This window comes from Micromesistius poutassou (assembly GCF_964030765.1).
Source record: "Micromesistius poutassou genome assembly, chromosome: 8".
In the NCBI taxonomy this organism is placed as follows: Eukaryota; Metazoa; Chordata; class Actinopteri; order Gadiformes; family Gadidae; genus Micromesistius; species Micromesistius poutassou.
Window position 1 is genome coordinate 20,668,842 of NC_140278.1, and position 25,482 is coordinate 20,694,323.

The 25,482-nt window shown below is 51.9% G+C and overlaps 1 protein-coding gene across 1 annotated transcript in view; it reads right to left on the reverse strand.

Annotated features, from left to right (window-relative positions):
• Positions 1-229: 229 nt before the first annotated feature.
• LOC311351016 (FH1/FH2 domain-containing protein 3-like) overlaps positions 230-25,482 on the reverse strand; it is a 47,981-nt gene continuing 22,728 nt past the window's right edge. Inside the window, 22 exon segments of the mRNA XM_084471099.1 lie at positions 230-2,495; positions 3,623-3,784; positions 4,608-4,665; positions 4,667-4,789; positions 6,015-6,038; positions 7,068-7,260; positions 7,670-7,860; positions 8,350-8,511; positions 9,177-9,296; positions 10,259-10,441; positions 11,717-11,875; positions 12,701-13,671; positions 14,023-14,209; positions 14,324-14,751; positions 15,142-15,428; positions 16,997-17,047; positions 17,621-17,755; positions 18,095-18,208; positions 18,797-18,835; positions 21,798-22,069; positions 23,887-24,030; positions 24,709-24,803. Coding sequence (XP_084327225.1) covers positions 2,413-2,495; positions 3,623-3,784; positions 4,608-4,665; positions 4,667-4,789; positions 6,015-6,038; positions 7,068-7,260; positions 7,670-7,860; positions 8,350-8,511; positions 9,177-9,296; positions 10,259-10,441; positions 11,717-11,875; positions 12,701-13,671; positions 14,023-14,209; positions 14,324-14,751; positions 15,142-15,428; positions 16,997-17,047; positions 17,621-17,755; positions 18,095-18,208; positions 18,797-18,835; positions 21,798-22,069; positions 23,887-24,030; positions 24,709-24,803 — 4,181 coding nt within the window. The 3' untranslated portion in view covers positions 230-2,412.

Consider the following 25,482-nt stretch of genomic DNA (forward strand, 5'->3'; position numbering starts at 1 on the left):
GTCTTGTATCGAGACGTCCGCTAATTGAGCAGTCACACACACACACACACACACACACACACACACACGCACACACACGAGGTTCCTCCAGCACATACACGTTGTGGGGGAAGTGAAAGGCACCGGTCCGCTGTATAACAGGGCCACCGTGCTATGAGACATCTAAAGATGTCTTGTTAGGATGGGCAGAAAAGGCAATGGAAACACGTCTTTAGGTGAGCCTCTTTATTGTAATTGTTACAATTGTGTTTTGGATGCGAGGTGAGCCGGGGTTGTGTAGCCCTCGTGTCCCCCCCCGGTGACGTCCTGGCTCAGCGATGGAAGGGCTGATGCACACACGCTAGGAGCTAGAGCCGCATCCAGTGCAAATCAAAGGCTTCCGGAGAATACCACAGGATAAACTGTCTGACCACTGCATTCGTCAACTTTCAAGTTTGCACAGTTTAAACACAAAGAAACGAGACGGACAAAAAAACAAAACCTCTGAGAATCAGACCTCCTCTTCCGTAGCAGGAGGTCACACATCTTATAGAAACCATGCAGCGCTTGGTTTAGCTTAAATAACGCATTTCTTAGAATAATACTGCTTTTGACTATGATACACTATTCTACACAAGGAGCAACACGTGGACGATGAACAGGAACATTTACATCATTTTACAGCATTCCTTTACATGGTTGTCGTCCTGTCGTCCTGCCGTTCGACCCTACTAGTAAAATGGGAGAGAAAGGTCGTACACTTCTGACAAGAGGTCCCATGCTACAAAAATCTCTTTTAAGGTGCTCGATATCTTACAGTCATTTCTGAAGAACTATGAAACGAAGATGTGCTGCTGCTTAATCAAAACAATGGATCATTCTGAATGCCTATCGATTAGTGACCTGTTTGTAACAATATGAGAACTTCACGCAACAGTAAAAACAGCGTCGCCAAGGAGCTGGCCACATTTGCGGCACAATCTTAGCGATTCCAGGTTTATTTTATTATTTGTAATAGTTTTGCCTCCCTGGTTCATGTGTCTTAAAATATGATCGGCTCTTGCTTGTGTGCTTTTTATAACTACAATGATTTTTGATAGATAACAGTTGATCCGTTTCATAAAAAAAGTAATAAAGTATATTATGGAGACAAGGTATGAATCTACTGTGGAGGGAAACGCTTATGATCCGTACAGTAAGGCAACTGAAAAGAGCTGATCTGCAGAGCCGACCCCTACATCAGCAGAGTTTAAAGCTATTGATCTATAGGGAACTGGTTCATCTATTGACCTATAGGGAACTGGTTCATCTATTGACCTATAGGGAACTGGTTCATCTATTGACCTATAGGGAACTGGTTAATCTGGGACAGGAATTAAATCCAGGAAGTTGTGGTGAATAGATTTGGGCTCCTGATTGGTCGACTCCAGCTCGGGAGGACCACGCTCACCATCCATGTTTGCTTTACTAACATTTTCTTGATTCCATATCCCTGAAAATGTTTCAATAAATAAAGTAATTGAAAGGCACTGTTACATCTGTAGCTCGTTTTAAATAACAGTATAACACACTGGAAAACGTTACTGGAATACAGACTGCCGTCTGTCATTTATATAAGTTACTTTTTAAAGCGGGATTTCTGACATATTATGGTAACAAAACAGCTTCAATTAGGGACAATGGTTGAATGTATTTTTTTTAAACTTTAAACGTGCGCCATTGTTAGTGCTTTCTGTTTGTACTTACTACTATAATTTCTAGTAAGTTAAAGTTATTTTTAACCTTACTAGACGTCCACATGTCTGGGTTCCTCGCAGGGACTTCATGAACACATGTTGACCACACCTGGAATGCCTTAGGATGGTGCTGCTGTCCTATCGCTGCTTCATACCGTATGCCCATATTTGGTTCATACGGTATGCCCATATTCGGTTCATACGGTATGCCCATATTTGGTTCATACGGTATGCCCATATTTGGTTCATACGGTATGCCCATATTTGGTTCATACGGTATGCCCATATTTGGTTCATACGGTATGCCCAAATTTGGTTCATACTGGATGCCCAAATTTGGTTCATACTGGATGTCCAAATTTGGCCATCTCAGCAGATCCCTCACACTCCCTCGATCCAGCGTCTTCCTCCAGTGCAACTCTTCCTCCTCAGAGCGCCGTCTCTATCACAGAGGAGAATCGGTCTGCCTCTCAGGACACACGAACAGAACCAGGACCAGGGCGATGTGGATGTGCTCTGTCCGGTCAGCACACAGGGGAGATCATTAAAGATCAGATCAATGAAGATCAGATCGTTAAAGATCAGATCATTTAGAAGGGCTTTTAGTGCCTAGTGGACTGAAGTGGGTTTTATGAGTGCAAGTAAGGGCCAATCAGAGCGTCTGCCTGCCTCGGCGTCCAGTAGGAGGCGTTGCTCCTCACACCTGCATCTCCTCCCCAGCTGATAGGCCGAGGGCGTTGGCCTCCTCGGCCGTCAGCCCGTTCTTCAGGGTCCTCCTCACTGAGACCACAGGGGAGGAGGGGGAGAGGAGAGAGGGGGGAGAGGAGGAGAGAGGGGAGAGGAGGAGGAGGAGAGAGGGGGGAGAGGAGGTGAGGGGGGAGAGGAGGAGGGGGAGAGAGGGCCGGGAGAGGAGGAGGAGGGGGAGAGAGGGCCGGGAGAGGAGGAGAGAGGGGTGAGAGGAGGAGGAGGAGAGAGGGGGGAGAGGAGGAGGAGGAGGAGAGAGGGGTGAGAGGAGGAGAGAGGGGGGAGGAGGAAGAGGAGGAGAGAGGGGTGAGAGGAGGAGGAGAGAGGGGGGAGAGGAGGAGAGAGGGGAGAGAAGGAGGAGGAGGAGGAGAGAGGGGGGAGAGGAGGAGGAGGAGGAGAGAGGGGGAGAGGAGGGAGAGGAGGAGAGAGGGGTGAGAGGAGGAGAGAGGAGAGAGGGGGGAGGAGGAGGAGAGAGGGGTGAGAGGAGGAGAGAGGAGGAGGAGGAGAGAGGGGTGAGAGGAGGAGGAGGAGAGAGGGAGAGAAGGAGGAGAGAGGAGAGGAGGAGGAGGAGGAGGAGAGAGGAGGTGAGGGGGGAGAGAAGGAGAGGAGGGAGAGAAGGAGGAGGAGAGGGGTGAGAGGAGGAGAGAGGGGGGAGAGGAGGAGGAGGAGAGGAGGAGGAGGAGGAGAGAGGGGTGAGAGGAGGAGGAGAGAGGGGGGAGAGGAGGAGGAGAGAGGGGGGAGAGGGGGAGAGGAGGAGAGGGAGAGAAGGAAGAGGAGGAGAGAGGGGGGAGAGGAAGAGAGGGGGAGAGAAGGAGGAGGAGGAGAGAGGAGGAGAGGGGGGAGAGGGGTGAGAGGAGGAGAGAGAGAGGGGGAGAGGAGGAGGAGGAGAGAGGGAGAGAAGGAGGAGGAGGAGAGAGGGGGGGAGAGGAGGAGAGAGGGGGGAGAGGAGGAGGAGAGAGGGGGGAGAGGAGGAGGAGAGGGAGAGGAGGAGGAGAGAGGGGGGAGAGGAGGAGGAGGAGAAGAGAGGGGGAGAGGAGGAGGAGAGGGAGAGAAGGAGGAGGAGGAGAGGGGGGAGAGGAGGAGGAGAGGGGGACAAAACTCATTAAACTAATTAATTAATAAAATGTATGCGAATAAACTCCCTGCGTTCGCCCTGAACTCACGTGACTTGCGGTTGGCCCGGCTCCGCCTCCTCTCGCGGGGGGCCGGCCGCGGGCCGGGCCCCTGGGTGGCCGAGCGCACGATGCGCTCCATGATCTCGTCGGCCGTGTCGTCGGCACCGTTGCCCGGGTCCTCGCTGGCAGAACCCCAGAGAGGAACGCGCCCTGGGGGGGGGGGGAGGGGGGTCAGAGCCCAGCAGAACGGACACTCAGGACGGACACATCGGTTCACATCCCCACCCGTCGTACTCCTCCTACTTCCCCTTTTTCGTTCGTGGAGCAGAGCTCCGCGTCTCTTCCCAGGGAAGCCTCCACGCGACACGGAGCGTCGGGATGGAACCCAGAGCCTTCCGGCTCCAGGGCCGCATCCCAAACACAACACCTGGACCCGGGCCGGGGCTGGCGTTTACAAGCTAAAACCCAAATGACCCAAATTCTTTCAAGATACTAAATCCCCGGCACAGTGGAGAGGTTGTTGGATCAAACCCCGATTCTCCCTGTAGGCGTCCCCTCGCTGCTCCTAACGACCTGCAGCCGGAGGCCTCCCGACCTGCTGGGGTCGTGTGTAAAGGTCAACGCTGCTGACCTCTGGTGCTGTAGTCTCCTAACGTAGGGTCGTGACTAAAGGTCACTGACCTCTGGTGCTGTAGGGTCGTAGGGTCGTGACTAAAGGTCACTGACCTCTGGTGCTGTAGGGTCGTAGGGTCGTGTGTAAAGGTCACTGACCTCTGGTGCTGTAGGGTCGTAGGGTCGTGTGTAAAGGTCACTGACCTCTGGTGCTGTAGGGTCGTAGGGTCGTGTGTAAAGGTCACTGACCTCTGGTGCTGTAGGGTCGTAGGGTCGTGTGTAAAGGTCACTGACCTCTGGTGCTGTAGGGTCGTAGGGTCGTGTGTAAAGGTCACTGACCTCTGGTGCTGTAGGGTCGTGTGTAAAGGTCACTGACCTCTGGTGCTGTAGGGTCGTAGGGTCGTGTGTAAAGGTCACTGACCTTTGGTGCTGTAGGCCCGGGTGCGCCCTCTCAGCCCCGGGACGGCCGAGCCCCCCCCCCTCACCGCCGGCCCCCCCGCCGCTCCTCAGGACCGCTTTCATGTTCTCGTGCTCGACGGCGTCCTGGGCGTGGCGGAGGCCCTCCAGGGGCCCCTCCGACCCCGCCCCGCTGAACTTGCCGCTCTGGAGGGAGGGGGTGGGGGTGGGGGGGAGGGGGGGAGGGGGGGTTAGTGAGGAGCAGAGCGGGACGGACGGACAGCAGGACGGACAGACTGAGACATGAGACACGCTACGGGCTGATTAGTGAGGATGGACAACACACACGTGCACTAATATGTGGTGTGTGTGTGTGTGTGTTTGTGTGATACACACGTGCACTAATATGTGGTGTGTGTGTGTCTGTTCATGATAGACCACATACATCAATGTGTGTGTGTGTGTGTGTGAGTGTGTGATACACCAAATCAATATGCGGTGTGTGTGTGTGTGTGATACACACGTACACTAATGTGCGGTGTGTGTGTGTGTGTGTGTGTGTGTGTGTGATAAACATGTAAACTAATATGTGGTGTGTGTGTATGTGATACACACAAATACTAATATGTGGTGTGTGTGTGTGTGTGTATATGTGTGAGAGATACACACGTACACTAATATGTGGTATGTGTGTGTGTGTGTGATAAACACGTACACTAATATGTGGTATGTGTGTGTGTGTCCTCATCTGGTCCGGGCGTGGCCGCCTACAGGACGTCCATTGTGTTGTGATTCATGACTGAAGGCGTCTGCACACAGCGGCGCACAACTTACACAACCACCGCTCCCTCAACACTATGCTGCTTCCTCATTCTCAAGGGGCCACACATACAGACACACACACACACACACACACACACACACACACACAGGCACACACACACACACACACAGGCACACAAACACACAGGCACACACGCACACACACACACAGGCACAAATGCACAAGCACAGACACACACACACACACACACAGGCATACACGCACACAGGCACAGACACAGGCACACACACACACACACACACAAACACGCATACACAGGCACACACACACACACACACACACACAGGCACACACACACACACACACACACACACACACAAACACGCAGGCACACACACACTCACACATGCACAGGCACACACACACACACGCACAGACACACACAGGCACGGGCCACACACACACATGCACGGGCACATACACACACACACACACACACACACACACACACACACACACACACACACACAGGTTGCTCCTGTCAAACTCTGCTTATGAAACATCTTGGGCTCATTTCACAATAGAAGCGCCACACGTTGTTAGAGGATTAAGTGTTCATCGCGGCAGTAGACGGCCCCATGCTCCTACCTCGCCATAGCCTTCGTCCTCGCTCTGCACACAACACATTCAGGGAGGAATGAAACAAATCAGTGCTTCTTCATGTTTGGAGACAGAAGCCCTCTCTCTCTCTTTGTCACGTTGTGAGCGCCACACTTTGACCCGTTCTCTCTCCTGCCTGATGGCCCCGTGGGAGTAGGCAGTGGGCCTACCTCTGTGAGTAGGAAGTAGGCAGTAGGCCTACCTCTCTGAGTAGGCCTACCTCTGTGAGAACACAGTAGGCCTACCTCTCTGAGTAGGCCTACCTCTCTGAGTAGGCAGTAGGCCTACCACTGTGAGGACACAGTAGGCCTACCTCTCTGAGTAGGCCTACCTCTCTGAGTAGGCAGTAGGCCTACCACTGTGAGGACACAGTAGGCCTACCTCTGTGAGTAGGAAGTAGGCAGTAGGCCTGCCTCTGAGTAAGCAGTAGGCCTACCTCTGTGAGAACACAGTAGGCCTACCTCTGTGAGTAGGAAGTAGGCAGTAGGCCTGCCTCTGAGTAAGCAGTAGGCCTGCCTCTGTGAGTAGGCAGTAGGCCTGCCTCTGTGAGTAGGCAGTAGGCCTGCCTCTGTGAGTAGGCAGTAGGCCTGCCTGTATGGACGGGCCGGTTCTCTGTTCCTCACCAGAAGGCCTCGTGTCAAAGGTCACGGCTAACATCTGGTTTCTATACGCCTCCCTAGCCAGCGTCTCAGCCCCCGCTGTGTGGGGGGGGCCGTCTATAACGGCTTCCTCTGGTACGTAACATTCACTAAAGGGATTCAAACCTCTGTCCAAAGTGACTTACAGTAAGTTCATTCAACAACGAAAGTTCTAACCCAAAAAGGTGCAGGAATCATTGGAGCACACAGAGCTGTGGGGGGGGGGTTTGGCCCCAGAACGTGTTGTGTTCCAGACCCCCCTGGTCCCTGTCAGGTCCAGGGTACAGACACCACGGACACCCGGCCCGGCCTGGTCTGACTCCTGGTCCAGAGGAGCAGCTCTCTGAGAGGCGCGCTACAGAGCTACAGAGGAGGGACGGCGGTGGCGGCGGCGGCGGCTTACGTCGGTGATCATCTTCCCGCGGGTCTTGTTCCTCTCGCGGTGGTTGGCCCTCTTCTGCCTCTGCTGCAGAACCCTCTCCCGCGTGGTGCGGTACTCCAGGGCGAACTCGCTGAGGATCTTGCTGAAGCGGTGGATGCTGACCTCGCGGATGGCGTAGGTGGGGTGGCCCAGGAACAGCAGGAAGGCGTGGAACCTGCGGGGTCACCGGCACACCTTGAGCACCACCAGCGTATATATATATAATATATATACTTCTATATATATATAAATATATCATATATTATGACTGATGTAATATCCTCCGGTGGAGATCCACTGGGAATACAGACATGGACAGGGTTTGGGTCGGTGAGTGATACGAAGTATGATTTAAATGATCTACCCGTTATTGATACCAATGACATTTTAACAACATGACGTTCTTTTCCAAATTCCAAAATGTCCTGTATATGCAAATTCCAAAATGTGCAATATACAGAACGAAATGCAACGATGCAAATGAAACTTCGAACACAAATGGACCCACTGACTACTCTGGGATGTACGATGATGAGTGTAGTACCTACTGACTATTCTGGGACGTACGATGATGAGTGTAGTACCTATTGACTATTCTCCGATGGACGATCTTCAGAATGATGATCCTCTCGGCGCAGTCTTTCAGGAAGTCGGACATCTTCTGCTTCAGCGCCGGCTTCATCTCGTGTTTGGCGATGACCTTCAGGTGGTCCCAGGATGCTTTGCAGCGTCGCTCCATCTGCACCAGATTATCCTGGAGTTGGTCAAAGTCCACCTGGGAGGGGGGAGGAGGGCAAATAATGATCGAATGAACCCACTATCTCCGTCCTGGCACTTAATGTACGCACTTATTGTATGTTGTACGTCCTGGCACTAAATGTACGCACTTATTGTATGTTGTACGTCCTTGAAGTTAAAAATAGTACTTAGCATTGTGTAGCAGCTTATCCTAGCTTTCTCTGTTGCATACAGGGAATGGGTTAACCTAGTGGTGGTTAGTGTATACGGGGAATGGGTTAACCTAGTGATGGTTAGCGCTCGGCACTTGGTTCTATGAACATCCTTACTGTACCCACAGAGATATATTGTTGTTTCTCTTCTCTTCTCAACAAAAATACTTATTGTACTTAAAAAAGTACTTCAGTCGCTTTGTGTAAAAGCTAAATGGCCTGAATGTGTAGGTTTAGGGCAAGGTGGATATATTACGGTCAGATCAATGTTCAGTAAAACGTAAACAAACGAAACCCTCTTTAGTTTGGCCGACCTTAGCCGAGCGGGTTATGGCGCCGATCTCAGAGTAGAGGTCGGAACACTCTGGAAACTTGTCGACCACGATGGAGCAGACGTGGTGGAGCAGCGACTGCTTGTGGACCGTGTCCTTCACCTCCGGAACCTTCTCCAGGTAGCTCAGCTCAAAGCCTTTCGCCTGCAGAGGGACCACGCAGAACTTAGTCACAGCACACGCACAATACATATACACAATACATATACACAATACACACACACACACAATACATACTTACACACAATACATATACACCATACACACACACACACACACACAATACATATACACAATACATATACACAGCACACACACACAATACATATACACAATACATATACACAATACATATACACAATACATACTTACACACAATACATATACACAATACACACACACACAATACATACTTACACACAATACATATACACAACACATACTTACTCACAATACATATACACAATACATACTTACACACAATACATATACACCATACACACACACAATACATATACACAACACATACTTACTCACAATACATATACACAACACAAATGCTTACTCACAATACACACACACACACACACACACACACACACAATACATATACACAACACATGCTTACACACAACACATACTTACACACAATACATTCATACGTACGTACATACTGTACATACTCAAAAAAAACAACTAAGTAGCATTTCCAGCTAGCAAACGCTAACTATATGATACTATGCTTCCATGACGTTCTGTTGGTATTCTATTCTGAGAGAGACAGGGAGGAAGGAAGGGCGTTTCCTCACATTGGTGCCGTTCAGGAAGTTGCCGATGGACAGCAGCGTTCCCAGGATGCAGCGCAGCGTCTTGTTCTTCTCTAATTGGTCCATCCCTTCCTTCAGGTCCTGAAGAGGCTCGGCCACTTCCTGTGGAAAGCGGGGCGGAGCCATCAGGTTACCGAGGTACTGACAGAACAACAACATGTCACCTGCTGCTTCTGGCCGCAGGCTCTCGTCTGCTCCTGGAGTCAGGAGCCATGACTGAAAGGACGACGGTCAGGAGGAGACAGCTCTGACTGAACCCATCCACCCTGACGCCTGCCCAGAGGGAGGGGGAGGGGGAGGGGGAGGAGGGGGAGGGGGAGGGGGAGGGGGAGGGGGAGGGGGGGGAGGGGGGGGAGGGATGAGCGTGAGGCTAAGGATCAGGGTGAGGGGGAGGTTTAGGGTTAGGAGGAGGTTGAGGGTGAGGGTGAGGTTTAGAATGAGGGTTAGGGTGAGTGTGAAGGTTAGGGTGAGGGTGAGGTTTAGGGTTAGGATGAGGGTGAAGGTTAGGGTGAGGTTTAGGGTTAGGGTGAGGGTGAGGTTTAGGATGAGGGTGAAGGTTAGGGTGAGGGTGAAGGTTAGGGTGAGGGTGAAGGTTAGGGTGAGGGTGAGGTTTAGGATGAGGGTTAGGGTGAGGGTGAGGTTTAGGATGAGGGTGAGGATGAGGGTGAGGTTTAGGGTTAGGATGAGGGTGAAGGTTAGGGTGAGGGTGAGGTTTAGGATGAGGGTGAGGGTTAGGGTGAGGGTGAGGTTTAGGATGAGGGTGAGGGTTAGGGTGAGGGTGAGGGTTAGGGTTAGGATGAGGGTGAAGGTTAGGGTGAGGGTGAGGTTTAGGATGAGGGTGAAGGTTAGGGTGAGGGTGAGGGTGAGGATGAGGGTGAGGATTAGAATGAGGGTAAGGCTGAGGGTGAAGGTTAGGGTGAGGGTGAGGATGAGGGTGAAGGTTGAGGGTGAGGGTGAGGGTGAGGGTTAAGTTTAGCACTATTTGTCTTATCCCATCAAACGACAAGTAAGCGGCGCGGGCCTCAGGTGAGTCACACACGTCACGCGTCCGGACGCCGCCTGACCTTCTCGATGACCTCGTAGTCCATCTTGAAGGCCCAGAGCTGCAGGCGGGCCGACAGCTCGGTGATGGAGGACAGCGTGAGGAGGAACTGCTCGGCGCTGCCCAGGGGCACCTCCGGGTTCCCCAGCTGGGCCTCCTGGATCCGCTGCTTCTCCTCCTCACTGGGGGTCATGGTCAGGATTTTCTGGGGGGGGGGCAGGAGGAGCAGAGGAGACGTTAAAGGCCGCAGTGTACTCGCCGTTCCCAAGTCGTCGCGCGACACTGTGAATAGTCACGGGAGCGCCGTGACTATTTATACTCGCGCTGGCGGCCCGCGACACTGTTTGCAGTCTTCTCCTGAACAGAGGTGTCGCCACTGAGGAAAGGCTACCGACTTTTTACTTTATTTCCACGCACTGGAAGAAGAATAAAACGTAAACAATGGCAGAGCTGGCAGCAGCAATGATGTCACGGTCAATGTCGGTGACGATATTGGATTGCGATTTCTCGCCATGAATTTCTGCACCTCTGGGCATCCCTGTGTTCTTTCACTGAAGTATCATACAGGTGCCTATAGAGGCGCACTTGCTCGGAAAGCTTGCCTTCGAAATGTTCCGTCTTGTGCTTCCGCTTTGTCGCGAGCCACTGAAAAAAAAAAGAGTGGTGCGCGACACGGCGCGACACGGCGCGACACGGCGCGACACGGGGGCTTAAATCCTGTCGCGACGGCGAGATCTACGTCATTTTGACGTCACATTGCTGCGCGACAACTTGGGAACGGCGAGTATACTGGGGCCTCGGGTAGAGCGTCGCTGGCTGGTAACTGGCGGAAGGTTGCTAGTTTGATCCCTGGAGCGTCGTCGTGGTTTCTCGGGGGAAAGACGCCTCATCGCCCTGACTGCTCCTGACGATCTGGCTGCCAGCTGGCTGGCTTTGTGTGCGTGAATGTTGGGCAATACTGTAAAGTGCTTTGAGTGGCCACTGGTTCCATTTACTCTTGGAAAAACAATAAAACTAAGAAATGACAAAAAGGGATGCAGCCTCCACTTAATGCAGGGAATTAAAGGTGCTGTAGGTACGACTAGAGAGGCATCATTTCAGTTCGCTTTGATGGAAACGGCTCATGCCAACCGTCAGCTGTTAGTGAGTGACATGCTCTGTTTGGATATCTGCCTGCCTCTACATGAGATCATTTAGATTTTAGACGGCTGCTGGAGTATTTCTGACCAATCAGGGCATCTACTGTATGTCCTGTTTTCTGCTCCTTGACTTTAAAACTCTTGATTCCTACCTCAGGCTTTAACCTGATTAATCTTCATCCCCGTTAATCAGCTTGAAGGGAATCTGACGGCGTTAAGTGACATTGGAATGGATTTCGTGGAGCATCATTTAGTGACGCTAAACGCACAGCTTATGTTTATGTGAGGTACGTTCTCTGGATCTCTGGACTCTGGACATCTCAAAGCGCCCGCTCCCTCACCTCGATGCCCTCCTTGTTCAGGGCGTACTCGTCGAAGTTGAGGATGGCGGTCTTGATGGTGCGGGGTGGCGGCAGCACGGTCAGGCCGATGTTGATGGCGTTGCTGCGCTTGGAGTCCAGAACGATGATCTCTTGTCGTTTGCCGTCAACTGCTGTTTTCTACGAATGTCAGTGTATAGCATAGAGGTGAAATGTTAATTACACCACACACACACACACACACACACACACACATCCCTCTGGTAATATCAACCAATGCAGCCTGTTCTGGGTTCTCAAGGTTGACGACCCAGTCTAGCAGGAGTCTTAAATGACCCATAGGAGGGCACTGACACAAACTTGGACACCCCTTTGGTTCACACCGCTTCCTCTCAACTTGGGGGAGCTGAACTGAGCCTGGGGTAGTCTGAGGAAGTCTGGGGCAGTCTTGGAGGCCTGGGATGGTCTGGGATGGGCTGGGACAGTCTTAGGACAGTCTGGGGAGGTCTGAGAAGTCTTGGACAGTCTTAGGACAGTCTGGGGAGGTCTGAGAAGTCTTGGACAGTCTTAGGACAGTCTGGGGAGGTCTGAGAAGTCTTGGACAGTCTTAGGACAGTATGGGGAGGTCTGAGAAGTCTTGGACAGTCTTAGGACAGTCTGGGGAGGTCTGAGAAGTCTTGGACAGTCTTAGGACAGTCTGGGGAGGTCTGAGAAGTCTTGGACAGTCTTAGGACAGTCTGGGGAGGTCTAGGGAGGTCTGTGATGTGGGGAGCTCAGAGAGCAGCTGAACAGAGACTTAGACCGTCTCCATCAGCCTTCTGTGGACGCTCTAACACCTCTAGTGACCGCGGTACAGACGGCCAACCCTGACAGTAAACATAACAAGGAGACCAAAGGGACAATAGAATAACTAACAGTCTTGCATCTTCACGAACATCAATCAATCAACCATCAACGCGACGGAACAAAGAACCGTGGTGCGTGGCGTGTGGTGTGAGTGTGGACCTTGGTGACGGGGAGGTCCTTGGACTTGGACTCAAACAGCTGCTCCAGCTTGGAGGTGTCCAGCTTCACCGGGTCCAGCTTGGACCACAGCGACTCCCGGCAGCAGGCGTGGCTCTGGGGCTGCCGGTCCGCCGGCCGCACCTCGTTCCAGAACAGCCGGATGGTCTTCTTCTTCTTCTGGAACAGCGGCGCCGCCCCGCCGCCGCCGCCGCCGCCGCCGCCCCGCCCCATCGGCAGGGCCGACGGGGTCAGGGCCAGGAGAGGGGGCGGAGGGGGGCAGCCGTACGGCAGCGGTGGCAGCGGCGGCGGGGGAGGGGCGGAGTTACAGGGGTAAGGGGGCGGCGGCGGCGGCGGCGGAGCGGGCGGCGCCGAGAGGCTTCCGGAGCCCATCACGCCGTCCAGGTCCAGGATGTCCAGGTCGTCCTCCTCGCCCAGGTCAGTGAAGTCCATCTCCTTGATGCGCAGCTCCCTGGGCACCGCCATCAGCTGGTCCCAGATGTAGTCCGACTCCTTCTTAGGGGGCGAGGGCGGGGCCCCGGCCGCCGGGGGGGACGGGGGCGGGGCCTGCTCCTTGGCGGGGGCGTCGGCCTCCGGGGGGGACATCAGGCCCTTCACCAGGTCTCCGAACCGCTCGGCCACCGCCCGCACGCTGCCCTGGTTGTCCAGGGGCCCGACCTCCGCCTTCCTCAGGCCCTCCTCCCGGGCCTGCCGGTGCGCCTCCAGGGTGGAGATCCGGGAGGCCAGGCTGGTGGCGGGAGGGGCCTGGTCGGGGCCCCGCCGCCCCTCCTCCTCCGTCTGGGCGGGGCTCACGGCGTCTCCCTCGCCGCCGCCGCCGCCGCCGCCTCCGCCGCCACTGCCGCCGCCGGTGGCGCTCTGGGAGAACAGCATGTCCAGCATGAAGCGCTTCTTGTTCAGGATCCCGCTGCACTGCTCGTTGACGTTGGAGTCCGTCAGACACGTCGACCAGGGGCCTGGGGTCGGACGGAGAACAAATGATGGTTTACATTCAGGGCGTTTAGCAGACGCTTTAACCAAAGCGACTGCAAAAGAAGTCAATTTGTCTGAAGAAAGAGAAACAACAATATACTGTACTCTGTGGGTACAGTGAGGACGTTCATAGAAACAAGTGGCAAGCACTAACCGTCACTAGGTTAACCCATACCCCGTATACAACAGAGATAGCTAGGAGAAGAAGAGTTTGTGGGACCGGCGTTTCATGAACAGGGGGACTATCACCTGTGTTCGAGGTAGCTAGCCCCTACCTAACCCTACGGGGTCCTACTGGTGTCAGGGTCGGGGGTCATCTGACGGGAGAGTGGTACCTGCTTGGATGTCCCTGGCGACCCTCTCCTCCCGCTCCTCCCGCTCCAGGGTGCTGCTGGCCGACGAGATGCTGGAGGCCGAGCAGTTGTCCTTCTCGTTCACCTCCTCGTTCTGGCGCTCCTTCTCGCTCAGCAGAATGCTCTCCTCTACGTCCCTTTCCACCGCATGCTCCTTCTCCTCCTCCTCCTTCTCCACCTTCTCCTCCTCCTCCTTCTCCACCTTCTCCTTCTCCTCCTTTTCCTCCTCCTTCTCCACCTTCTCCTTCTCCTCCTCCTTCTCCTCCTCCACCTTCTCCTGCTCCTCCTCTAGCTCAACCTCCTCCTCCTGCTGCTGTGCTCCCCCTGGGTCCGAGCAGCCAACCTCCTCCTTCGCTTCTCCTCCCAGAACCTTGTTGTCCTCCTGGACCTCCTCCTCTGCTACCACCGCCTCCTTCACATTCTGCTGCTCCTCAAGTGCCTTGTGCTCCTCCTCCTCCTCCTCCTCCTCCTCCTCCTCCAGAGGCCCTGACAGCTCATCGTCAGACCCTCGGTGTGGAGCTCCGCTCTCCCCAGTCTGGACCTCCGTCCCGGCCTCAGCAGGCGGCCCCTGAGGGTCCGTCTGCTGCCTGTCTGCTGGTTCTGAGGGAGGAACTGGTTCTGGTTCTGGTTCTGGTTCTGAGGCTGCTGGTGTTGGCGGACCTGTTGGAGGAGAGTCCAGGGCCACTTGAGAGACACAGGCCGCTTCCAGAGCTAGAAGCAAGAGACAGAAAATGAACATTTCAGTCGTGTTGTGTGTTTGAGGACGAGGACGTATTGTCAAGGCTTCATCATCAGTTCTTCACACAGAAGACTGACGGTACAGTCTCAGGCTGGTCTCCTCAGTGGCTTGTCACCTGCAGTTTATGATACTTAGTCCTTTAGACACTCTCAAGGAAAACGCATTCACAGCCGAACAAAAGCTGAAGAAAAGGCATTCGAACATTCGTCATAAGAATTCATCTTATTCCAAATAGAAAACGCTGTCACTTCTTCGTTCTTCTTCTTCGGACTTGTGACGTCAGCAAACCCATGGACCAATCAGGGGCCTGGATACCTGGGGGGGGGGGGTGTTTGCTGAGGTCAATGAACCCGTCAACGTACCTGATGTGCAGGGGGGGCTGGCCACTCTGGATACCGCCGAGACCCCAGGTGAGGGGGAGACGGGTGAGGGGGAGACACGTGAAGGGGAGGCGACAGGTGAGGGGGAGACAGGTGAGGGGGAGGCGACAGGTGAGGGTGAGACACGTGAAGGGGAGGTGACAGGGGACGGCGTCGTGCATCGAGACACACAGCGGCTGCTGGGGTTGGAGCTCAGACACAACGTGATCTCAGTCCGCCCTCTGATTGGTGGTCTGGGGAGACCCTCCCCCCGCTCAGCTGCTTTGACCCTGGAGGACGGACACACACACACACACACACACACACACACACACACACAGGCACAAACACAGGCACACACATTCAAAATATGAATAACGATGATAAAAGATGAACTGGAAATTGGCACAGAGCACTTTCTGCATATCAGGATGGATCAAGAATGTAAGAACGCACACATACACCCACGCACACACGCGCACACACACGCGCACACACACATACACGCATGCACACCAGTGGAAAGACGACATCATTTTCAGGAGAGCTAAGCTCACCTCAGCTTTTTAAATCAGGTGACACAGCGCGACAGCGACCCCTAGTGACTCAGCCCTCACACCTCGCCTCGGATAAAGACGCTCCGGTACCCACGGCAACTACCCTGGAAATCCAGAGTTCTCGCAAGAGCACAATTTGAATTTGCTCAGCGAGTCACTCTGGGAACGAGCAATGTGCTCACTCCCCGATGCCCCTCTCCCAGAACATTGACCAATCACATCGGTGTGTCTGATATAGGCGGGGCCAAAAGCGTTGCTCTTTTACCGATCGGATATGGTCATAGTGTTATCCAATTGCGTGCAGTGATATTTGCAAATGCATGCTTGGCGCCGCCCCTCGAGTTGGGCCATTTTCATCACTCGTTGCCGGACCCCTACAGCCTGTGGGTCTGGATTTCCAGGCTACACGGCAACAACAACAACAACAACAACAACAACTCCATTATGAAACACGACGCTATTACGTTACAGCGGTTATTTTGTACCACATACGATGTGGTAGAAAAAAATCCAATGCATGAACGACTTTGGAAGCAACAGAATCTGGACTAGACTGGAGATGAACATTCAGTGGAGGGTTGGGTGAATGTGTGAATGTGTATGTGTTGGGTGAATGTGTGGTTGGTTCTCCATAGACACAGGTTGTCGTGTCAGCCGAGATTTGATCACTGGTGAATTTGAATGTGTGAATGTGCTCACAAACTCACACGCACAAATGTAGATACACACTTATAGCCATACATACACTAACACACTCACATCCATACATAGACACACACACACACACACATACAGACACACACACATTTATACACACACTAATAACATCCATACATGCACATACACACACACACACACATAAAGACACACACTAATAACATCCATACACCCACACACACACACACACACACACACACACACACACACACATATGCACGCACACACACACATATGCATGCACACATACACACAAATACACATGGAAAACATTTGCGCCAAAATGCAATCTCACACCTTGTCCTGTTAGATTTGAGACGTCTTAATCTCTAAAAGCTGAACTGTTAGCTTTTAAACTTCTTAATGTGTGAAAGCCCAACTTTGGGCTTTGAGGTGTCTCAATGTGTTGATGCCAAACAGGCCCAGAGCGGTCCTGACACCTATAATTCTACCTGCGTCGGGTTGAGCGTTAGTTTGCATCTGTTTCCAATGAGGAAAGATCGACTTCAAAGCATTCATGGAGCAACAGAGGTGTCGTGATATATTCCTCTGCTACCACAGAGCTTTGAGGATGTGGGCCTCACCTCTCCTCCCCGGTCGGTCTGCTCTCTCCCCTCTTCTCCATAAAGTCTTGACTGAGAGAAACAGATAAAGAGAAAATCAGAATGAGATATATTTCCTGAGAGAAGATATCCTTCTCACGCGTTTCAAGGTCATGATTTATCCTCAAGCGGTGTTCCTGTACGTTGAACCTCATCTATACTTCTGCTATACTGCATAGCTAACCCTCAACCTAACGCTCCATATTTAACCCTCACCCTTTCATATCTAACCATAACGCAAGGTTATAGTTACGGAAGGGTAATATTTTTGGAGGCGCACGTCCGGCCCTTGCGGTGGACGCAAGGAGGGTCCGCAAGGACGTAAGGGGTCCGTCACCCCCTTGCCTTGCATGAACGTGGGACCATAATCAGCCCTTTACTCCTACACTCCTGCTGGGGTCCAGCATGTGTTTGACGACCAAGATAGAAACGTCACTCTGATCAGACCAAGGGAAATAAAGTAATAGTTGACAGATGCAACGCAGAACTCAATCAAATGAGAGCGCTGCGGTGGGAACCCTTGATCAGTTCCTGTGTGAGGTGTGTACAGTGTCAGATGTGGATCTCAGTCTTTAGTGTCTGGGTGAATATGAGTTCTGGACTCACTTCAAGCGGTTCCTTTCTTCCCACGCAATCCGCTGCAGGCGTTCCTCTCGCTCGTGACGCCTCCTCTCTCTCTCTGCGCTCAGGGATTCCTGATGCTGGCGGTACGAGGAGGAGAGCAGATCTCCTAAAGAAGGCCTGGGCCACCCGACAAACACAGGTTCCACTTCAGCGGTCACACCTCAAAACCAAGACCCCGCTAATCTGAATGGTGTCACAATTTGCTATATTCATTAATTCATTACGTCAGAGACTTGGCGGAAGTGGCTGACGGTGCCTAAAGGATAGGTTTGGCCTTTTAGACTCAAGGGCCGGTCCACAGATTGAATGGGAATGGAACCCAGAACCTTTATACTCTATCCAGGAGAAGAGCCTGCCCCTTTGGGCTATACGTAACACGTGATCCATCACGACTGCTCTCCTCCACATGAGGGTAGAACTGAACTCAACATCGGCATAACGTCGAAGTCACCAGACCTGTCGGGCGTGGCCTCGGGCGTGGCGCTGGCGTTGAAGCGGTGTGCGGGCGTGGTCGGAGCGCTGGCCAGGCGTTGGTGCCGGCCCGGGTACGGAGTGCCGTTCCCGATGATCCTGGAAAGGAAAGGAAGATCAATAATTAAACTACAGCATGCCTTCTGGTTCTCTGGATACAGCGACAGGTACCCAGTTCTGCCCGTGCTCTGGACACCGTGGCTCAGACGTACAGGGGTGGATCCAGGGTGTGTTTGGAGCTACTGTGCGGATCTAAGTAGGCGGTCTGGCTTGGATACAAAGAGTGTGTCTTTAAGCCTGGCGGATCACCTTGACATGGCGTTCATTAGTATTCCTACTTTGTTCCAACAGATCCGTAATACGAAACCCCTGTCCGGGGATACTGCTGTTCCTCTGTGAAGGGTGTTTTGCAGCTGGCATGCTCATTCATGCCTAAGTTGCGTGTGGAGGTGCGGAAACGGCATCACTGAAGCCAAGCAGAGGTTAAAAAACAAGTCGCTGGGTACCAACAATGATTCCTCAGCAGTCTTGCAGCTTTAGTCAGCACTAACCAAATGCAGAAGCACAAGCTTAACGGTACCAAGAGCATCGGACCAGCAGAGCCCCCAGGAGGGTACCTGAGGCCAGGCGGTCTCAGGTACTCACTGCACACGGTTACAAGGGATGCATGCCCAGAGGTGTATTTACCTTATAGCTGTGTAAGATGTGTGCAGTCGGTTTGTCTTACTGCAGAGCATAAGGATGGGGGGAAAGAAGACAGAGGATAGTCTGAGGAGCTGGAGGAACATTAAGCACAGATACAATAAGGAATAAGGACAAGGAAAGGAAAGCATGTGGGGTTTAAGGAAAGGAAAGGAGGAGGGCAGCAGAGTAGCAGGACAACAGAACCTAATTGGTGCAAGGCGGAAACAAATGAGCTGCGAGCCCTGTCAGTCTTCACCTTAATGAATTGAGTTCTCCGTCGGGGATGAACTGTCGAACCAGTATCTAATCGTTCTAGGGGTGTGTCACATGACTGCTCATGTGTTTGAATGCCACAATTTAAAAAGACCATCAAGCAGTAAATGTCAGACATGCATAGTCTTGATCAGGGATGACTTCCTGCCCTCCAGTAGTTATCACACTAACCTGTGACGTCTATTCGAGACCCAACCCGACATCTGACTGTCGGGTAGGAGTGGATCTTCTGAACAAGCTTCTAGGAACGAGGCCAGCACTTAGAGGTTCAGTCTGAGGACTAGCCTGAAACCCCGAGGACTACCCCGAGGACTACCCTGAAGCCTACCCTGAGACCTAACCCCGACGTCCACCCTGAGGCCTACCCTGATACCCTGAGGCCTACCCTGATACCCTGAGAGATACCCTGATACCCTGAGACCTACCCTGATACCCTGAGACCTATGAGCCCTACCCTGAGACCTATGAGGCCTACCCTGATACCCTGAGACCTATGAGGCCTACCCTGATACCCTGAGACCTATGAGGCCTACCCTGATACCCTGAGACCTATGAGGAGGCATACCCTGATACCCTGAGACCTATGAGCCCTACCCTGAGACCTATGAGGCCTACCCTGATACCCTGAGACCTATGAGGCCTACCCTGATACCCTGATACCCTAGAGACTAGCAGCAGTCCATCTGCTAGTAGTGCCACGAGACATCAGTGTGCTGATGTGATTTCTCAGACGTGGTGTGTCGACGTGCGTCACATGGAACAGGTCTCTACTGGAAACAACCTGACCAGTGGAACCACAACAGACACGAAATGACGAAATGGCTATTAACCTCGGATCCAGAAGAGGACGGATAACTAGAACGTTAGTATCATCTTCCCATTGCCTGTATCACTCCTAGGCCAACAGGGGTCGCAGACTCGGCCTGCACTGGTGTACCAAACCTACGTTCATCTCCTGAAGAATATACAGTATCCGTAACGAAACAGGAAACGCTACGTAACTCCTCCCCTCACACCTCCTGATTCCCGGCCCAGGCGCTGTGCAGTCCCGCCCTCCCGGAGGTTTGGCTATGGCATGGTCTAACTTCTGGATCCGAGGTTAGGTTAGCGCCCCCCCTGACCCCGCTCAGGGGGGGTTGTGTCGGGGGGGGGGGGGGGGGGGGGGGGTGTTGATCATGCATCTAAAAGTAAAACACCCGCCGAGGTGACCTCTACATCAGGGGCTCCACTAGGAGGACACAAGACAAGGGCAGGGGTACGGCTACCAGGAGTGAGGAAGGAGGAACATAAAAAAAAGAACCTTCCGACCTAGAATACCTGCGTGTTCCTCCCTGTCTACTGGGTTCAGCGACTGGGAAACTCTCCCAGTCTGCCTCATCATCCTCCTCCTCCTCCCCCTCTTCCTCCTCCTCCTCTTCGTCTTCCTCCTCCTCTTCCTCATCTCTGGGATGAAAAAAGGAGTGGTGGAGGAATGGATGGAGGGGAAGGAGGAGGGAGGACAAGAGAAGTTGAACAGGGACAACAGTGTAAAAAGACAATAGAAAATGACCCGGAAATGACAAAACACAGAGATTGTGAGATTCCTCATCATGTGATGCGGACGGAACGAGACACTAAGGAACTACGGGAAGTGTCTCTTGATCCCTACCTAACCCTCACCCTGAACTATAACACCTAAACTTCACCCATGACCTAAATGACTTAACCCTAAACCTAACCCTGACCTTTGACATAACCCTAACCCTGACCTATATTACTTAACCAGCAACCTCACCCTGACCTTTACGACCTTACCCCAACCTACATACATAACCTCAAACCTAACCCTGACCTTAATGACCTTACCCCGACCTCGGACCTATTGACCTACCCCTAACCCGTGATCTGTATGACCTAACCCTAAACCTTACCGATGACCTAACCTCAAACCTACATGAGCCCGGCCTTCCCCCTGTGTACCCGCTCTGTTGTGGAGGGCGATGGAGGGCCCTTAACCAGTAGGATCTGTCTGGCTCTCATTAGCAGCATATGGAACAGAGTGCGGCCCTCAAAGCCGCGGCGGTGGGGTATCCAATAACCGCCTGGCCTGGGTTCAACTCCACCTGCAGGAATGAGCAGGTCTGTCGGCCTACCCCCCCCCCCGACAGAAAGAAGATCCTTCTCCAGTCATTAAGAGCCCAGGGTCGGCCGCTACCAAGGGCAGCTTTAGATGTCACTCGGACTGGAGTAACGTTTTCTACAACTCAACCCTGACAACGAAATACTGTTGATACTAAACACACAGTCTTAAACTAGCAGAGGGTTCTGGATGAGGGCTCGGTACGACTCCAGCCTGACTCCTCAATGAGGTTTGAAATAGGGTCAGGGTTATTATAGGGGTATTCGGCCTTTTATGGATTGAGACACAGCGGGTTTCCAATATGGCGCTCGTTAAGCACCTGCTCGTTAAACCGCTACGCAAAAACAGAAAAGTTAGCAATAAAAGCTAACGGGCCAGAGCTCATTATATTCTCGTAATACGTTAAACGAGGTGCTCGGCAATAGTATTATTATGTATCATACTCATAAATGATTATATATTATACCTGGCAAAGGCTGGTGGAGAAAAACTAAATCAAACCAGGAACAGCTCAGTTCTGACCCCCTTAATGCGAAGCCCCCCGAAAAGTAACCAATAAGAACCAAGGATGGTCAAAGGTCAAAGACACTGACAGCTGGCTCCGCCCCTCACCTCTCGGAGACGTCCTGCACGCGGCCCCCGAAGGACAGGAAGCTGGCGCTGCTGCAGGGCGAGGCGGGGGCGGAGGCGTGGCCCCGCCCGCTCTGCAGGGAGTGTCTCCGGCTGCGTCTCCTCGCCGTCCCCTGCGGGTCGCTGGCCACGCCCCCGACAACGCTGGCCACGCCCCCGACACTGGCCACGCCCACACTGGCCCTGCGGCGCTGCTTACGGCCGCTCCCCCCCGCCGGGCCGCCTTCATCGCCGTCCTCGGCGCGCAGAGTCGTCTGCAGGTTGATACATGTTATGTTCTGGACAGGTTGATACATGTTATGTTCTGGACAGGTTGGTTTACATGTTATGTTCTGGACAGGTTGATACATGTTATGTTATATACAGGTTAGTTAACATGTTATGTTCTGGACAGGTTGATACATGTTATGTTATATACAGGTTAGTTAACATGTTATGTTCTGTACAGGTTGATACATGTTATGTTCTGTACAGGTTGATACATGTTATGTTATGTACAGGTTGATACATGTTATGTTCTGGACAGGTTGATACATGTTATGTTATATACAGGTTAGTTAACATGTTATGTTCTGGACAGGTTGATACATGTTATGTTCTGTACAGGTTGATACATGTTATGTTCTGTACAGGTTGATACATGTTATGTTCTGGACAGGTTGATACATGTTATGTTATATACAGGTTAGTTAACATGTTATGTTCTGGACAGGTTGATACATGTTATGTTCTGTACAGGTTGATACATGTTATGTTATGTACAGGTTGATACATGTTATGTTATATACAGGTTAGTTAACATGTTATGTTCTGGACAGGTTGATACATGTTATGTTCTGTACAGGTTGATACATGTTATGTTCTGTACAGGTTGATACATGTTATGTTATATACAGGTTAGTTAACATGTTATGTTCTGGACAGGTTGGTTTACATGTTATGTTCTGGACAGGTTGATACATGTTATGTTCTGGACAGGTTGATACATGTTATGTTCTGTACAGGTTGATACATGTTATGTTGTGTACAGGTTAGTTAACATGTTATGTTGTGTACAGGTTGATACATGTTATGTTGTTGTACAGGTTAGTTAACATGTTATGTTGTGTACAGGTTAGTTAACATGTTATGTTGTGTACAGGTTGATACATGTTATGTTGTGTACAGGTTAGTTAACATGTTATGTTGTGTACAGGTTAGTTAACATGTTATGTTGTGTACAGGTTAGTTAACATGTTATGTTGTGTACAGGTTAGTTAACATGTTATGTTGTGTACAGGTTAGTTAACATGTTATGTTGTGTACAGGTTGGTTTACATGTTATGTTCTGTACAGGTTAGTTTACATGTTATGTTGTGTACAGGTTAGTTAACATGTTATGTTGTGTACAGGTTAGTTAACATGTTATGTTGTGTACAGGTTGATACATGTTATGTTATGTACAGGTTAGTTAACATGTTATGTTGTGTACAGGTTAGTTAACATGTTATGTTCTGTACAGGTTAGTTTACATGTTATGTTGTGTACAGGTTAGTTAACATGTTATGTTCTGTACAGGTTGATACATGTTATGTTGTGTACAGGTTAGTTAACATGTTATGTTGTGTACAGGTTGGTTTACATGTTATGTTGTGTACAGGTTGATACATGTTATGTTCTGTACAGGTTGGTTTACATGTTATGTTGTGTACAGGTTGATACATGTTATGTTGTGTACAGGTTGATACATGTTATGTTGTTGTACAGGTTAGTTAACATGTTATGTTGTGTACAGGTTAGTTAACATGTTATGTTGTGTACAGGTTGATACATGTTATGTTGTGTACAGGTTAGTTAACATGTTATGTTGTGTACAGGTTAGTTAACATGTTATGTTGTGTACAGGTTGGTTTACATGTTATGTTGTGTACAGGTTAGTTAACATGTTATGTTGTGTACAGGTTGGTTTACATGTTATGTTGTGTACAGGTTGATACATGTTATGTTGTGTACAGGTTGGTTTACATGTTATGTTGTGTACAGGTTGATACATGTTATGTTGTGTACAGGTTAGTTAACATGTATCAATGACCTCATAGATGTTGAACTGCTCCACCAGGTCCAGGTCGGTGCCCCTCCTGCTCAGGTGCCTCTGGGCCACGCCCTCCATGCCCTGCTCCTCCAGACAGTCCACCATGTCGTAGTACGAGTCCTGGTCCGGCAGCCCGGCCAGAGTCTGGTACACACACACACACACACACACACACACACACACACACACACACAGAGGCAGAAACACACACACACACACACACACACACACACACACACACACACACACACACAGAGGCAGAAACACACACACACACACACACACACACACACACACACACACACAGAGGCAGAAACACACACACACACACACACACACACACACACACACACACACACATAGAGGCAGAAACACACACACACACACACACACACAGAGGCAGAAACACACACACACACACACACACACACACACACACACACACACAGAGGCAGAAACACACACACACACACGCACACACACACACACACACACAGAGGCAGAAACACACACACACACACACACAGGCAGAAACACACACACACACACACACACACACACAGGCAGGCACACACACAGGCAGAAACACACACACAGGCAGGCACACACAGGTAGGCACACACGCACACACACACACACACACACACACACACACACACACACACACACACACACACACAGAGGCACCGTTAAGAAAGGAGATCCCTATATAGATAGAGTCTGGGTTCTAGTTTAGTTCAAATGAAGGAAAAGGCAAGAAAGGCGATTGGAAGAAAAGGGAATCAAACAGCGCGTCCTGCAGTGTGTGTGCCGGGGGCGGACCTTGTTCAGGAGGGTCACGGTGTAGACCAGCAGCTCCGTGTCCACGCCGTCCTTCTCCTCCAGGACCTCCGTGGCGTTCCTCCACAGCTTGGTGCCTGCAGACGCACACCGCCAGCAGGCAGACACACACACCGTCAGCAGGCAGACACACACACCGTCAGCAGGCAGACACACACACCGTCAGCAGGCAGACACACACACCGTCAGCAGGCAGACACACACACCGTCAGCAGGCAGACACACACACCGTCAGCAGGCAGACACACACACCGTCAGCAGGCAGACACACACACCGTCAGCAGGCTGGGGTGGGGGGGGGGGGGGGGGGGGCTAGCCACGGGAACTGTGCTAGGTGGGAGGTGTGCTAGGCGAGCTACGCTAGGGGAGCTACGCTAAGGGAGCTGTGCTCGGTGGGAGATGTGTGCTAGGCGAGCCGCCTCGTAGAACCTGATGCAGCTATCCGCATTTCCGAGTGGACCCTGATGCATTATAGATGAGGTGTAGCCACTGGCTCACACACACTGCGCCGCCTCTCAGGACGTGGACGTGGAGTTCCGGGGCGTACCGAACTCAGACCTGCCTTCACCCCCCTCAGATACCGACCATACGAGTGGAATGAACGTTTATTTACCTGCTGTGAGCAATTTAGTCAATGCTTTTATCCAGAAGCGACTGATTATTTAAAATGCACGCCAGGGTAGGGGCGGGGTTCGGTAAAGAAGCCTACCCTAGATGAGCAGGTAGCGGGGTTAGGGGCGGGGTCAGGGGCGGGGT